The 17,121-nt window shown below is 36.5% G+C and overlaps 1 protein-coding gene across 2 annotated transcripts in view; it reads right to left on the reverse strand.

The window, feature by feature from the left end:
* The window catches only part of F5 (coagulation factor V), a 63,388-nt gene that overhangs the window by 33,982 nt on the left and 12,285 nt on the right, over nt 1-17,121 (reverse strand). For both annotated transcript variants that reach the window (XM_064477964.1, XM_010984480.3), the window contains exons 4-7: nt 6,704-6,916; nt 5,358-5,501; nt 2,498-2,719; nt 1,052-1,217 (exon numbers count right to left, since the gene is read on the reverse strand). In XM_064477964.1, coding sequence (XP_064334034.1) covers nt 1,052-1,217; nt 2,498-2,719; nt 5,358-5,501; nt 6,704-6,916 — 745 coding nt within the window. The remainder of the gene's footprint in view (nt 1-1,051; nt 1,218-2,497; nt 2,720-5,357; nt 5,502-6,703; nt 6,917-17,121) is intronic.

Below are 17,121 nucleotides of genomic sequence, written 5' to 3' on the forward strand. Positions count from 1 at the left end.
AGGGTTTAACACAGTGCTTGGCAATAGCAAGCAATCAACAAATGGTAGCTGCTATTATTAGTATTATTATTGTTACTACTACTACTACTACTGTTATTATACTAAGCTCTCTTGGTGAGTTTGGAGTAATTCCAGACTGATTTGAAAAAGAAGACCTGGGAGATTCCTCAAAAAACTAAAAATAGACTTAGCATATAATCCAGCAATGCCACTCCTGGGCATATATCTGGAGGGAACTCTAATTCAAAAAGATACATGCACCCCAATGTTCATAGCCCTGCTATATACAATAGCCAAGACATGGAAGCAGCCTAAATGCCCATTGACAATTGGATAAAAAAGTTGTGGTATATTTATATGATGGAATATTACTCAGCCATAAAAAAGAATAAAATAATGCCATTTGCAGCAACATGGATGGACCTAGAGATCATCATTCTAAGTGAAGTAAGCCAGAAAGAGAAAGAAAAATACCATATAATATCACTCATATGTGGAATCTAAAAAAAAAGAAAAAAAAAAAGGACACTAATGAACTCATCTACAAAACAGAAACAGACTCACAGACACAGTAAACAATCTTATGATTACTGGGGGAAAGGGGAGGAAGGGATAAATTTGCAAATGTTAGCCACTATATATAAAAACAGATTAAAAAAAACAAGTTTCTTCCATATAGTACAGGGAACTATATTCAATACCATGTAATAACCTATAATGAGTGACACAACATTGTAAAATGACTATAACTCAATTAAAAAAGTTAAAAATAAATAAATAAATAAATAAATTAGGAAAGAAAACCTATAATGAAAAAGAATATGAAAGCAAATATATGTATGTATGTGCATGACTGGGACATTGTGCTATACACCAGAAATTGACATATTGTAACTGTACTTCATTAAAAAAAAAAAGGAAGACCCAAATGGAATCCAATAAATGTATTATCTTGAAAGCTGTCAATTCATGACATTTCCCCCCACGTATCTAGGACCCTATGGGACATGTCTTGAGCCTTTGCACATTGGTAAGAACCCCCAAAACTCACTTGTCCATGTTTGCTGGTATTACAGGTGCATAGTCCCAAATGACTTCCTCTGCAGCAATGAAGTATTCCCACCTCTTAATGTGCCGCCTCTGGTCTCGGGTTAGTTTCTTAGGATTCCTGGTTTTCTTTGCACAGTTTTTAATGTCTATGTAAGCCTGCATCCCAGCTGAGTTAGGACATAAAGACAACGAAAGAATTTGAGAGAAGAAATTAAGGCTCATCAAAATGCATACCTTTTAAATAAATTTGTGGAAGGTTTAAATAATAGCAGTGAAAGTAATGCATAGGCAACTGGAACATTTTGGTTTGGAGCTCTTTTAGTACAGTAGAGAAGGACAAGAATAAAAAGCAAAGGAAAGAGAGGGTAGGTCAGGGAAAAACTTGGGAAGATTTCCTTTGTTTCTTCCAGAGAAGGAAAATTTCTCATAATTCCAGATCCTTAATACCTTATGACTTAAGTCTTATCGATTTCTCATTTTTCCTGTCATCTATTCCTTTATTCATAAAATGAAGATATTGCTAGTATGTACTGTATAAAATTATTGTTAAAATTAAGATAGTACAAAAAGCACTTAACCTCAATAGTGTTAGTTTTGTTGATACTGTTTTATTATTATCTGGAATTCTATCTCCCAGGGATATTGTGACAATTTCATTACTTCAAATATAGTTTTGACTATTCAGTGTGAATGGAAAATGAAATGACCCCATAAAGTGCCTCTTATGTGTCTTGCTTTTATACACATTATGTTGGTAACACAATGATTTCCTATAGTGATATTATTTACTTTTATTTTAGTCTGTTTACAGGAACCCTCCTCCCAACAGTCTTATAACAAAAATGTGTGATAGAATAATTAGTTAGTTTGTTTTTGTGATTCTATATAATAACCTATGCTGATTTTTTTCCCCCACCAGAACTCACCAATGTTCTTTAAAGCTCACTCCTCAGCTGGTTAGAGATTTTTTTTTTTCCTTGCAACATACATATCTTGGGTTCCTCTTTGTGCCAGGCTTTGTGCTTATCTTATTATAAAAGATAATCTTTTCATGTTAAAACTTTACACTTTCTGTATCTTGGTGCTTCTATAAATATGCAGATCTTTGACTTGTTCCAATACCTAGTTCTTTTGCTTTAGCTGCATATTAAATACCCCAAGAAAGAATATATGTATGTTTTTGTTTCCTTTCTCCTTTCAAGGAAGTAGAGACCTCTTTGGCTTTTGCTTCAGTTTAAAAAAAATCTGTCAATTTCTCTACTTCCTCCATTTCCCAACTAATGGATTAGAAGTCTAAAAGCAAAGTATCTAAATTCTGTTCTCAGGGACCAAGGCATGTACGTTTGGAGTGTGGGTGGATTGAAAGGGCAAAGGAGAATGAGGGAGTTTGTGCCTAGGAAGAAAGGATCCTACATTCATAAGCAAGACTGTTGGAAGAATTTCTTGCCTTGAAAATGTTTTGGGATGAGAGAAGATATGATCCACTTTCCTTGTGGGCTCGCAGTCATGTTCGCAGTAGTGGATGTAGCACTGACGAGAGTGATGGCTGAGATCTTATGATGGTTCTGCTCCAGGACCTGGCCATTGAAATGAATGGAGAACAGTTCTGGTCCAGAGCTCATTCCAATCAGATGCCAACTGATGTGATCATAGGCACAAACTGTTATATCTGAAGGAGAGGGAGAGATGGTGGCCAAAACAGGCAATTAGCAGTCTGTGATTAAAAAAAAATTCACTCACCAGATACATATTGAGTGCCTGCTATACATCAAGTATTGTGCAAGGTTCTGAGGGTATAGACACTCCAATTGTGGTTCCTGCCCTAAAAAAGCAGACATCTGAGAGGAGGGCAAACAAGTAGCCAGAACTCATTGCAATATGTGGTACTACAGAGCCCAGAGACAGGGAGTGTTAGCTCAGAAATGCAGGGATTGCTAAGGAATTAGGCCCAAGAGAGAAGCAAGTAGTGACCCACCATCCTGATTTACCCAGGACTGAGAGCTTTCCCAGGATGCAGGACTCTGTGTTAGAACTGAGGAAGTCCTGGGCAAGCTGAGAAGTTGGCCACTCTAAAACCAATCTGGGCTCAGCTGGAGGGAGTTACCAGAGCCTCTAATAGGACTGAGTTTAAGGGTCTAATCCTGTAATTATAAAGGGCCTGATCCTAAGAGGAAGAAGATGTGAAGATGCTTTAAGGATTTTATATTGCCTCTTTACCTACTTGTTGATTGTTTTAATGACAAGGCAACAAGCTACTCTGTGGGTTATAGGATCTCCTTAAAATGTAGTGGACAAATCCTCATTATGCTGGGCCGCTGGGAACATTTCATGGAGGGAGTAATGAGAACTGAGTACAAAAGCTGTTTTGCTCCTTCTTTGCTCCCACAGCAACTGAGAAAATGCTAATTTGCTCTGTGGGAGATTCCAACCCTGGCTTCTATCCTTGGCTTGGGTTTTAAATTTCAGATCTATAATAATTAGATACTAGACCCTGAAGCTGTGAATCATTCCCTTACCCAAAGAGGGGCAAAGAGCGTGCCTTTTTTAGACTGTTGTAACAAGGCAGATTCCTGTTCTCACAGGTAAGAACAGGAGGCTAGAAGGTAGAAGGCTTTGGTGGAAGCATTTATCTACCCCAAATCAATGCTTATATTGGGCTCAGCATTTAATATATCTATATTAGCATTTATCATATTTATTCAATTTACACTGCTCCATAGGCAGTTTTACAGGCATTGATTAGCTTTTCTTAGTTTCTACTAATGACATTTTCTTACCTTGCCCTTATTAACCCCAACTACTCTGTCTTTTCCAACTATAAATTTATGAACTCTATATCCTGATAGAGTTATTAATTTTTTGCTTTTGTGTGTATTTTTTGGCTTCTCTCTATATTTACATAGATGATTCACTCTGCCAGGATACAGATACAATTTCTCTTTTGACCACTCCCTTCTAAGGCCCATAGTACTAGACATGCTATTTTATCTAAAAAAAAAAAAAAAAAAAAAAAAATCTTAAACACCCTCTGCACCAGGATAGATGGTTAATCCATTTTTGTAAGTAAGCACATTGACCACACTAAGGTAGAAAAGTGAGCAAGGTGTGAGCCCAGATGTCCTAAGGGAGATGTCAGTTAACTAAGCTTTAAAACTCTGAATTACAACCCAGAGTCATCTGGGTTGTATTTATAATAACCTAGGTGGAGAGATGGAATCAAATGAAATAGAAGAATGCAATTTAAAAGCAGTGTCTAGACCTCAACTTTTTTTTTCTTTCCCATAAGCTTTATTGAGGTATAAATTATACACAATAAGATGCATCTATTCTTAGTGTAAAGCTCAATGAGTTGTGACAAATGTCTATGCCCGTATTACCATCATCACAATCAAGATTTAGGATATTTGCATCACCCCAAATAGTTCCCTCATGACCCTCTGCAGCAACACTATCCCACTCTTAGTCCCAGACAACCATTTAGACCTCAACTCTTGAAGTGTTATTTTTAGTAAAAGAAGCCATTGTGATTTTCAAATATAGAGTATGGCCTCTGAGAAACTTAGTGTTTTGAAGCATAGTTTACTTAATAAAGTTATATTTTCATTTTTTCCAATTTTTTCCCCGTACAAGAGCTTTGGTTCTAGGTCATTTCTATCAGAGAGAAGTAGAAGAGGTAGAAGTGGGAGCCAATTGTTTTTTCTTTTAACAATTGTTATAGTTTTGCTTGTTCACAAGAGTCTACATGCAAATGAAAAGAGAAAAGCATCCTATATGCAGTTGAATGTTGCTCAGCCATCACCTTTTGAAATGCTAATAGTATTTTTGTATGTTGCATATTTCTTCTAATCTATTCATCTTCACTGTAAGTGTCTTCATTGCATTCTTCCTGCTTGACCCTTCCTGCAGGGATTGACCTGGGAGTTTGTCTATAGGGCTTCTTCTGTGGAAGAAGGTGTAGTCACCATGCAGCAGGGACTACACAACTCACTGAAAGAGACTAAGATTATATCCTGGAGGTCCCGGAGAGGCAGCCCAAGGTGAACCCTCCTCAGAGCACTACATCTAATAAGACTGCACACTTCTTCTCTTAGGTAGCTTCTAATTTGTCTGTTATACTTCCTAGTTTGTTTTTTTTTTTTTTTAAGATGAAAAAATCTTGAGAACCACTGAACTGGATAATAGTACCTTTCAGAGTAGGAGTTAAAAATAGTGAGTATGGTCAACATCCCTAGTGCCTTGAGGAAAACAACAGGACCAACGGTACTAATGCTTCAACTGTTGGATAGTGTGCACAGCCCACATGTTACCTGGTATTGTCCCATTCACGTAGCCATTGACTGTGTACATTAGGGATGATGACTGGTTCCAGCTTTTACTTTCATCAAACACAGCAAACATCAGTACCTGTTGCTTGTCAAACATCTTCTGAATCCCATCCTCAGTTAGGGTGCCTGTGAAAAGAGACATACTTTTAATAGTATCCCGGGTAGAAGGCTCTCATTAGCTATTCCTAGATAGCAGAGTTTGTGATAAGCAGCCAAGCAAAATGATAAGAACTATAAGATGTTCTTGTTTTTTTTAAATAGCATCTATCAAGAAATGGTGATTGGAGGCTTATTCAAATCCTGGTGCCACATTGTTTTCTCTGGCACCTCGTAGTCTTGAGGAATGGGGCTTTAAAGGTTAATTTGATCTGCAACAGAAAGAAAACATTTGGTGACTGTCAAGTCTTTAGTAAGACTATCCATTTCCTCCAGTGTCAATAAGTCAATACATAAGGATTGTATCTCATTTGGTAAAAGCATCACACTCCAAATTTAATACAGTCATCTTGCTAGTCCATGTACCGGGACACTAGACACTAGACACTAGAATTGGTTGAGAGGGTCAAGATTAATCCATTCTCATATGTGTGAAAAATGCAGCTGATAGTAAAATGAAAGAGGAGCTTTTTATAAGTTCTAAGTTTTTTTCAGTGCCATCACAGTATCTTCTATATACCAGGCAATGCAAACATGTAAGTGAGTAGTGAATAAATGAATTAGGAATGTACGTAGATATAGAATGTGTATATGTATAGACAGATGGTGAATCCATCACATTATTTCCACAGTGCAGTTCACTGAGGTTGTTTGTTTTAATGAAAGATGGGCTGAATTCTTTTGGGGTAAAATGATAATCCAAGCTTGCTCTTAAGAAGCCCAGCCAATGAAATTTCTTATAAAGTCAACTGAGTGTGTTTAAAACCTACCACTCAATGTGTTCAGCTTATTTACAAGAAAGGAACCTGGAGTTTTTTGTGTTTACAGACCAAATTACCAACCCAAACCTCAGACACATTAGTCAAAGTTCTCTCCAAGGACTCTCAGCAGTGTATAGGCTACTGTATACTTTTAGAAAGATGTGGCCTTGAGGTAAATGTTACGGATCATACAAGCATGGTATCAGAACCAGGACCAAGATGAAGGAGGGGCTGAAGAAACAGAGAATGATTCCAAGCCCTCAGGTATCAATGTCAGTGATCTGGTTTCTGCAACCGTCTCTCTCTGCTTGCTTTACAAAAATATATACCAAGACACTCCAGACCCTCATTCCATTATAGTTCTCCTCACTAGTCCAACATCTTTCTTGCTGTTGATTTTTTTTTATTTACCTTTCTTACAAATAAGCAGAGGTCCAATCAGCCCAGAGTTGAAGTCCTGTATCAGATTTTCATAGGAGTAGTAGATATGTGTGAGGCATGGAGGGTCATCGTGTGTGGGCCCACTGTCCTCACTGATACTCCACTCGTAGGTGTACTCTTGGCCCGGAGCCACCGCATCATCCATCCTTTCCACAGGGAATGTGTGGTCAGGGTAAGAAGCACCTGGAGAAGCAACAGCCATGAAAACATCTGGATAGTTCTGAGACTACTTTTTCAGCACTCTCAAGTCTGGGGGAATATAGGATCTCTGTTAAAGCTATATATGCCTTTCTATAGCAAACCTTCATTATTTGGAGAGACTCACGTCTGTCCACTTCTGTATCTATGTAATTATAAAATCTTTGTGTCTATAGTGATCTAAAGTGAGTAAGAAATGTTACTAGTACATTATTTAAAGTTTAGCAAGTTAGTTTTCCAGTCAATCTAAATAATTATTATTTAAATAAAATCGGAAAAGTGAGTCACCTTAGATCAGTAAATCATCTCAGAATGAGAGACTGGGCTATATTTTCTCTATGGCAATTGACAAGACATCTTAATGTCTAATCGCCTGTTAGTGTGGGATGTAAGTACACTCAGGTCTGTTTGTGTATTGTTTTGCTCTATATTTCGTATCTTCTTTCCAACTGCTACCACCCTTAGCTCTGTTTCATCAGTTTATCACATCCCCACCATCTGATCATCCCAACTCTTGCCCCCTAGTCTTAGGGTCTAGTTGTCCTTGTGAGTATGAAATGCATCTACCCTCTGAAGTTTGCATGTCTTACTTCAGTCCTTCGTGTGCCCAAAGACCCACCAGTAACACTTTCATGTGTATTCAACTTTCCCTACTGGTGGGAGGGGAGAGGATGTAGAAATTGGTCTTCCTTATTGAAGAAAGGGAACTGTGATGCTGAAGATTAAAAGAAGTGCAGAGGGTTGGGTGGGGCTTTCAACAACAGAAGGAAGATGTGGCTAGAGATGGAGCAAGTGCGGTCAGAAAGGGCAGAGATTGGTATCATGTGTAGCAAGTGGGAAGGGCAGTTTCTTCTGTCAGAGGCATTCCTCATTTAATTAGGTGGAAGTGTCACATCATCAGCTGGTGCCTGAACTTCTCTTTGGGATATAGTTCTCTTTGTTTAGTATACTGGCTTGAGAAATTCCTTGAGGTGAAAGCTGAGATGACTAGAGAAACAAGGCGTATGCATCCATCAGCAAGGGAGCATTCAGGCACTGCAGCAACATGCATTACTGCATCCATTACCACATGAGGTTCTGAGCCTGGAAGCCATAAGGGAGAAGAGTTGAGTAGTTTTTATCTAGATTTATTGACATGCTCTCCATAGGACAGAGCATCATCTTCTGTGTATGGAAGATAATACAACCAAACTTGAAATAATATTATAGAAATAAGATTTTATTTGCCTTGCTGATGGGAAACAAAGATGGACTTTAATACCCTCAGAAGCTGCCAATTTATTGTTGATGGCAGCATAGGGGAAAAAATGACTAGTTATGGATGGACCATAAATTCTTTATTGAAGGCAGGAGACTGAACCAGGTTACTGTTAGCACGACACAAATCCAACTGTGTCAACTCATTCCATAAAACTTTCAAGAGTTTTGTCTTACCTACAGGATAAAGTCCAGGTTTGTTACCATGGCAGCTGAAGTCACTCATGAGTTCGCCCAGTCTACCTCTCCAGCGTCATTTCCCTTTGGACCTCTATGCCATGCGCAGTTTGTTCTCCACAGCAATCTATTATCTCTAAAATACATTCCAAGTTTGCACTCCTCTCTGTATCTCTACAGTCATCACTTTAGGACAAGTCTAGACTCCAGAATTATCCTATTAACTGGTCATTGGGACTCTGGCACAAAAATACTCTCCTAATCTATTTTCCAGTCTGTGGACAGGATGATCCCTTAAAACCCCAGATCTTACTTTTTCATGTTTCTGCTTAACATCCTGACAACAGCTTCTTATTTCACAAAATCCTTAACATGGCCATAAGTCCATTTATAATCTACCCTTGCTTATCTCTCCGTTCTCATCATGTGTGATTTTTTTCCCCTTGCGTCCTATGGGTCAGTCACTTGGACCACCTTGTAATTTCCCAGACATGCCAAATGCCATCTGAGCTCAGGGTCTTTGCAGATATTATTCCCTTTGCCTACAGTGTTCTTCCTCCCTTTCTTCCTTTGGATAAATGTGTGCTCATCCTTCAGATGTCAACTTCAGTGTAAGCTTACTTCTTCCCTGATCTCTGATTATGCTGTATATATTTTTTCTTTTACAGTACTCATCATCACAATTTATAATTAAATATGTGTGAGCTTATATGATTAATTTCATTTTTTCCTACTAGATAATAATTATTTGCACCATGCCATTTCTGTCACTGGAATGTGAGCAATGCAAAGACAGGTGTTGGATTGTATTTGTCTTATTATCTCTGGTGCCTTTTCACACTACCTGGCACGGAGAAGGTGCTCAGTGAATGTTTACTGAACTCATAAGATTTAAGGTCCTATGGGCTAGAAGCAAGTTCATTGAATCTAAGCTCATGGGTATGTTTTGTTAGAATTGCATGTTAAAACAAACTAAATGCCAACATTAACAGTATGGAGATATTATATAAGAATCTGGATTGTTGGTTTCTCTTAAAAACAACAACAACAACAATAACAACAACAACAACAACAAATAAAGCCTGGAGATCTGGTGACATCGGATCAAATTCCTGCTTGGAATTTGACTGGATCTGGGTCCTGCCTGCCCCCTTCAGATAGGATAGTGGCTATCTGTTCACCAGTCCCTACTGGACTCAATTTTTTTTTAATTGAATTACCTTCCTGGCTTTTCTAGGCATCTGAGTTTGTGACCCTTGTGCTAGTGAAAAGCTTAACGTGGGACTCTGTTGTATATTCCCGCCCCCAACAAAAGATATCTTTTTGACACTGCTCACCAATATTTGATAAGCTGAACGTTCACTCTGTTGATAAAAAGGTTTTGAGTGTTAAAATAATCAGGAGCTGAGTTAAAAGCTGAAATAACTTCCTGTAAGTAATAAAATTATTCCAGTCTACATCAAAAAGAAAAAAAAAAGAGTTTATAAGGAAGCGTCTTTGCTAACAAACAGGAAGGATTATCTCTAGAGAGTTGCAAAATAGCTTTGATAGCAAAGCACAAACAGGACTGATAAGGAGAGTTGTCCTCTTAGGTCGAACTTGTCTATTGACTGGAACTTGCATGGCGAGTTGCTGATTAGGGCTATCCTGAATCAAGCACAATGGCCCTTATTCAATGCTTCATGCTTTATGGCCTCATGTTAAAAAGTGATGTTACTGGACGCAATGCTTCCACTGTTCCAACTGTCATAATAGGAGTTCCTATAGTAGAAAATGGCGTTCATAAGCTCTCAGTAGGACAAAGTGTGATATTCCTTCTAGGGTGAGAAACAATTTTCAAAGTTCTTCCTGTCTTTCTCTGGCTAAGTGCATGCTCATATTTTAGATGTCATTGTAAATGTCAGTTTACTCATTCCCTAATCTCCTATATAGATCTTGTAATTTCACAAATATTTAATTAAAATTCTGATGATACTATAATTAAGTATTTATGAAATTATATCACTGACGATACTTTCTCCTGCTAGACTGTGGGAGAAAGTATGTGAATTTGGAAGCCAAAAAGGAAATTTCTTGCTTGTACCACTTGCTAACTGTGTGAATTTGAGAAAGTTCCTTAACCTCCCATTTAGCCTCAGTTTTCTTATACATAACTTAAGATAATATTCTCACTTTCTAGCAATATTATTGTCACTTTTGATGGGTTATGAGAACTGAAAAATATATGTAAAATGTCTGGCACGTAACCAGTGCTCAGGTAACCTGTGGTAATGCACTTTAGTATTTTGTCTATTTTCTTTCCCAGCCATTTTATAATTGATATAGCCTCTTTCATTTATATTTTACTTCTGATGTGATATATCTTAAGTGTTCTTTTTTTTTCATGTAACATTTATTCGTTTCTGGGTTTTTTAAGTTAAAGTATAATTGGTTTACAATATTATGTTAGTTCCAGGCATACAGCATAGTGATTCAGTATTTTTGAAGATTCTACCCCATTTTAGGTCATTACAAAATAATGGGTACAATTCCCTGTGCTGTACAGTAGGTCCTTATTGCTTATCTATTTGATATATAGTAGTTTGTATCCATCAACCCAATACGCCTTAATTTTATCTGTTTTCCTGCTGCCTTCATCTTACATACTCCCTCTGCCTCTAAATGATAAACATATCTAAGAGTGAAGACATCTGAAGGCAACATTTATGGGATTAAATTTTTATTCTAGAATATTCTAGCTAGAAGAAACATCATCTAGCTTTGAGATCAATTAAGTGTTCTTAAGTTCTCTTGACACATGTGAGAAAGGCTAATGCATTTATTCTAAAGGGGGTGAAAACTGGCAACAAGATTAGGTAAATGCTCACAATCATCAGCAAAATTAATGTTTCCAAGCACAGGGAAAATCACATAGTCTCTACTTTCTAGTCTAGTCCTCAGTCCCTTAATTTTGTTCAGTAATGATTATCATCTTCGTCATTCGTCTATGTTCCAGACTCTGTGTTAGGTGCCAGGGCACAAACGTAAAGAAGACAGCCTGAGACCTTGCAGGGCTGACAACCCAGTTAATAATAGGCGACAGGCTGGTGCCCTAATTGAGATGGATTTCACTTCTAGATTTCTTCTAGGGCCATCTCAATGGAGAAGCCCCAGTCAGAACACATTGTTCATCTGTAATGAGACCAACCAATATAATTATCCAAGAATCACTTAAGAGGCTCTAACACATGCTAGATATAGTAGTGTAACTGGTTGTCCAACAATATCAAACTTATTTTTAAATGGTCAGAATTTCATATACAGGTTTATTTGAACACAGTGGTTTTTAATGTCCACCTAATTTACCAGAGTAAATTACTGAGCATTTCACATTCATATGTTAGTTAAATATAAATTTCAAATAATTAAATGAGTAATTTCAATTGTTTACTATACTACTAAAAAGTGAATTATGGGCATCTTGAAACAAATAGGTTTGCATAAAGGGATAAATTCTGTGATTATATACTGAGTAAGGATTACTAATGAGATAGTTTGGCGATAATTTTATCAAAGCCTTTATTCTTTTCACTTTAAAGTATTTTATTTTACCTTTTGTCTAGAATAAAACAAGCATGTTGTATCTTTGATTTTACAAACTATATAACATGAAATGTGAAATATAAATCATTTAGAGAGAGTATGTATGAAATACGTTTTTGGCAAATCTGATTTTGACTCTGTAATCAAAATAAAAAGTTAAATAGGCAGAAAACTCTGACATAAGTCACAAGAATATTTTTTTGGATCCATGTCCTAGAGCAATGGAAATAAAAGCAAAAATAAACAAATGGGACCTAATTAAACTTAAAAAATTTAGCACAGCAAAGGAAGCCACCAACAAAATGAAAAAACTACCTACAGAATGGGAGAAAATATTTGCAAATAATACGACTGACAAGGGATTAATTTCTAAAATATACAAGCAGTGCATACTCAATATCAAAAACACCAAACAACCCAATTGAAGAATGGGCAGAAGACCTAAATAGAAATTTCTCCAAAGTAGACATGCAGATGGCCAACAGGCACATGACAAGGTGCTCAACTCACTAATTATCAGAAAAATGAAAATCAAAACTACAATGAGGTATCACCTCACACCAGTCAGAATGGCCATCATCAAAAAGTCTACAAATAATAAATATTGGAGAGGGTGTGGAGAAAAGGGAACCCTCCTATGCTGTTGGTGAGAATGTAAATTGGTGCAGCCACTATGGAGAACTGTATGGAGGTTCCTTAAAAAACTAAAAATAGTCTCCATATGATCCAGCAATCCCACTCCTGGACATATATCCAGAGAAAACTGTAATTTGAAAAGACGCGTGCATCCCCCATGTTCACAGCAGCACTATTTACAGTAGCCAAGACATGGAAGCAACCTAAATGTCCACTGACTGATGATTGGATAAAGAAGATATATATATATATATAAAATGGCATACTACTCAGCCATAAAAAGAATGAAATAATGCCATTTGCAGCCATATGAATGGGCCTAGACATTTTCATACTAAATGAAGTTAAGTCAGAGAAAGACAAACATCATATGATATCACTTACATGGGGAATCTAAAAAAATGATACAAATGAACTTATTTACAAAACAGAAATCAACTTGTAGACATAGAAAACAAACTTATGGTTGCCAAAGGAGAAAGGGGGTAGGGAGGGATAAATACGGGGTTTGGGATTAATAAATGCATATATATATATATATTAGATAAACAAAGACCTACTCTACAGCACAGGAACTATATTCAATATCTTGTAATAACCTATAATGAAAAAGAATCTGAAAAACAGTATGTCTATCCATATGTAGATATATATCTATCCATAGATAGACAAACTGAACCATTTTGGTCTACACTTGAAACTAACACAACATTGTAAATAAGCTATACTTTAATAATTAATAAATTAAATAAAAAATTAAAATTAAAACTCAACTGAAAAGAGGATAAATGGACAGGAAAGACTATTATGCTAGAGCACAAAAAATTCTTGTTCAGCCTCTTGCTAGAATAAATTCTTTACACAAGGGCAGCCCTTCAATTTATATTTTCTCAATTCTGTTCACTTCCTGCTCAGTCCGTAGCTTTGTAATTTGTTTACTCTTGTCATCATGAACTAATTATTTGCCAAAAGGCTCTCAGGATTTTTTTTTCCAAATGTAAAATGGAACGTTCAAGCTTTGGAAAAGTGAAGTTCCATAAAGAGCCATTTTGGTCACCCATTAGGATGCTTGTTTGTGAACTTCTCCCTTGTTACTTACTTTTTTTGGACAGCTTTTTTTTCCCTCTCCATTTAAAAAACTTAGTGAATGCTTCAGTGTGCATTCACAGATTCAGAACATTCTTTTAAAAGCTATAATTTAGGCAGTGGGCAAATTAGAGTGCTGATGCTTTGTAAAGAGCCTGGTTTCATTGCACAGGGCATGCAAGTCTCTTTCAAAGGAGAGTTCACAGTTTTTAGATTTCTGAGAATTAATGTATTAGCCCTTATAATTTGTTTCAGATATTTATTGTATACTCAAATGAGTGTCTAAATAAGGTGAGAATATTCAGATGCAAAGTGAAAAATGTAATTGACTGCATTGTGTCAAGCATTGGGATGTTTGGAAAAACCTAGAAGACTGAGTTTTCATAAAGAGAATTTGGCGATACTTAGGTGCAAAGAACAATCTCTGGTGGAAAATTCATTCATTCACTCATTCATTCATTCATTCATTCAGAGAGTTGGCTTATCAGCAGACAGCTGGATGTTATAGAACTAATTTTGTGTGTGTTACTCATAATGCAACTGCCAATTTATGGGTAAAAAGCCAGTATGAGACTTCCACACTAAAAACAGTAACATCTTTCTGGCCAGAACTCAGATTTCCAATCATCTCCTAACTAATGCATAACCAAGAATTAAAAAAGCAACAAGGTTCCCGGAAAACCAAAATAAAAGTTATAAAATCCATGAATGAAAGCTCAGGGTCTTTACCTGTAGGCAGTACCATAGCTAACAATGTGAGCCTTCATTTAGAGTCTGTTTACTCTTAGATTGCACACAATTCTAATGTTTGTGAATATTTTAAAAATCTCATAGTAGATTTGAAGTAATGGTTTAGAAAGGGATTAGCATTTTACTCATATTCTGTTTTAAAAAAATCTGGGTAAGTATAACATTTAGAAAGATTTATAGCCAAAGTGACTTAATGAAAATATCTTACACTTGAGAAAGTAAACCTCAAACTATCCAGAATACATAATTTTTCAAAATGACTCTTATATGCTCTGGATAACTGAAGTTTTCTATGCAATTTTAGTTTATTTTGTCATCTCAGTTCTAGTAGAGTTTTATTTCATTAGAGTAGAAATAAAATGATGAGCACTATCTAAGGCCAAGGCCTTCATTCAATCTAAGCTTCTGGAAACAAAATTTAGTGCCTGCACTATAAATAGCCATGAAATAACTATAGCAACAACAGCCATCATTATTGTGTGCAACTACATGCCAGAAACTTTACATATATTATGACTAATCCTTGCAATAACTTTAGATGAGTGGAATTGCTATCCCCATTTTATAGATATAAAACTGAGGGTTAGAGGTAAAGGAAATTTCCCTGGTTAACGTAGGGTTCAGATCCAGGTCATTCTGGCTCCAAAGCCAGCATTCTTTCCATGGCTGTTTTTCTCTTCTATTCTAAATTTGTGGTGGGGCTCAAGGATTAATTCCCGGATAAGAAAGTTAGCTGACTAGCTTTCAAATATCTACCTCTGAGATAAAGGAATCTGGATTCTCGTGTAGCTGACTCAGCATGTAGTTAGTTTATCTCCACTCCTGAAAAAATTGTTCAAATCATAGGAAGCTGTGAGCAAGGGTGAATGTCAGACATGAAGATAGGAATGTTTTATTTTAACAGGAGGCACAATAAAATGAATGGAAGGCTTGTTTTACTTTTAATTGTTATTATTATTATTATTTTTTTACCACTAAAGACAGTTTTAATCTATATACTAGATTTGCATCTCATTTCCAAGGTAACATTTGACTTTCCTCATCAATCTGTATTTACCTTTCTCAGACTCATGCAACCAGGGGCAATAACCAGGTGGCCAGTGGAAGTGGTGGGAGCATTTTCAACAACTGCTCACAAATTATTCTGGCTGTAGGGCAGTGTAGGGACAAATAAACAGAGAAGGAAGGGGGATAATGTTGCAAGGTTCATTCATTGTGCAAACAGCTTCGCTGGGGTACAAAGTCCTCAGCACCTACCTCCTCCCACATTTGAAATAGAACCTGCATGGGACATTTTGAAGATTACCCCTTCATGCATGACATTGCTGAATTCCCGAAGCAGCCATCTGGAATCCTCATAAATAGGTTAAACGGTTGTTCACTGTGTCACTGCATGCTGCCTCACCCAGAGTCTTGCCAAATTGGATCTTTAAGATGCCTGGAATTTCACAGTTACTGCTTTATTGTTTTCCCTCAAGCCGAAGATTAAATGATAATGCTAATAGTCCTGGGGAGGTTAGTTCATTGACTTATTGTCAGTCATCTATACCTTGTCAGAATGGGTTTGATAACAATTTACATAGGAAATAATACATGTAAAGGCCACTTTCTAATCCATATATTTTCAGATAAATATTAAATTATTTGGACATATTTTTAATTTTTTAATTGAGATGTAATTGACATATAACATAGTTTGGAAACATTTTGATTGAAGAATTACCTTTACTGTCATAGCTAATATTTATCAAGTGCCTATTGTATGCTAGGCATTGTTCTAAGATTTCATGACAACAAACCTATATGAAGTAGGTATGATTATCATCCCCCTTTTACAGATGAGAATGATGAAGCACAGAGATGTTAAGTAACTTTCTAAAAGTCACATAGCTAATAAGTGTCTGAGTCAGGATTTGTACCAGGAATCTAGTTCCAGAACCTACATTGTAAACCACTGTCCTACTTAATTCTTCTCTTCAAAGGTATAATGGCTGAAACACGTGGGAAAAAATGATTTGTGAATCATCGAAGGTCTGAAGTTTATTATACCTTTAAATGTTATTATACCAGTATCTATTACAATACGGATATAATTTTCTTACATCAATTCCTAACAGAACTCCATCTGCATATTGTGGTCTGAAACATCAACATAATGGAAATAATCAGAACAATATCAACAACAGGCACTTACTGTCCTGTGGCTGATGTGGTCACTTTATCACCATCATGGTGATCTTCACCATCATTGTCATCATTATCATCATTATCACTGTCATCATTTATTCAGGGCTTACCAGGTTCCAGGAACCATGTTTAGTACATTACCTAAGTCACCACATTTGGTCCTCAAAGAAATCTGATAGAGTGGGTATAACCATTCCCATTTTATAGATGAGAAAAATGAGGCTCAGAAATGCTAAGATCACAGAACCAGAAATTGTAAAGCTGGAATTTGAACCTAAATCTTCCTTCAAAGCTTATGTTCTTAATCACTTCACTATGTCCAAACCTTTAATATTCCTTTCACTACTACTATCACCACAACCACCACAAAATATCACTTATTAAGTATCATCTTTGTGCCAGGCTAGCCCTATGTCAGGCTAATCTTATGTCAGTATTTCAAACTATGGCTCGTGGGCCAAATCTAGCCAGCAGCCTGTTTTTTAAAATAAAGTTTTATTGGGACACAGCCATGC

The sequence above is a fragment of the Camelus dromedarius genome, chromosome 23 (assembly GCF_036321535.1).
Source record: "Camelus dromedarius isolate mCamDro1 chromosome 23, mCamDro1.pat, whole genome shotgun sequence".
NCBI lineage: Eukaryota > Metazoa > Chordata > Mammalia > Artiodactyla > Camelidae > Camelus > Camelus dromedarius.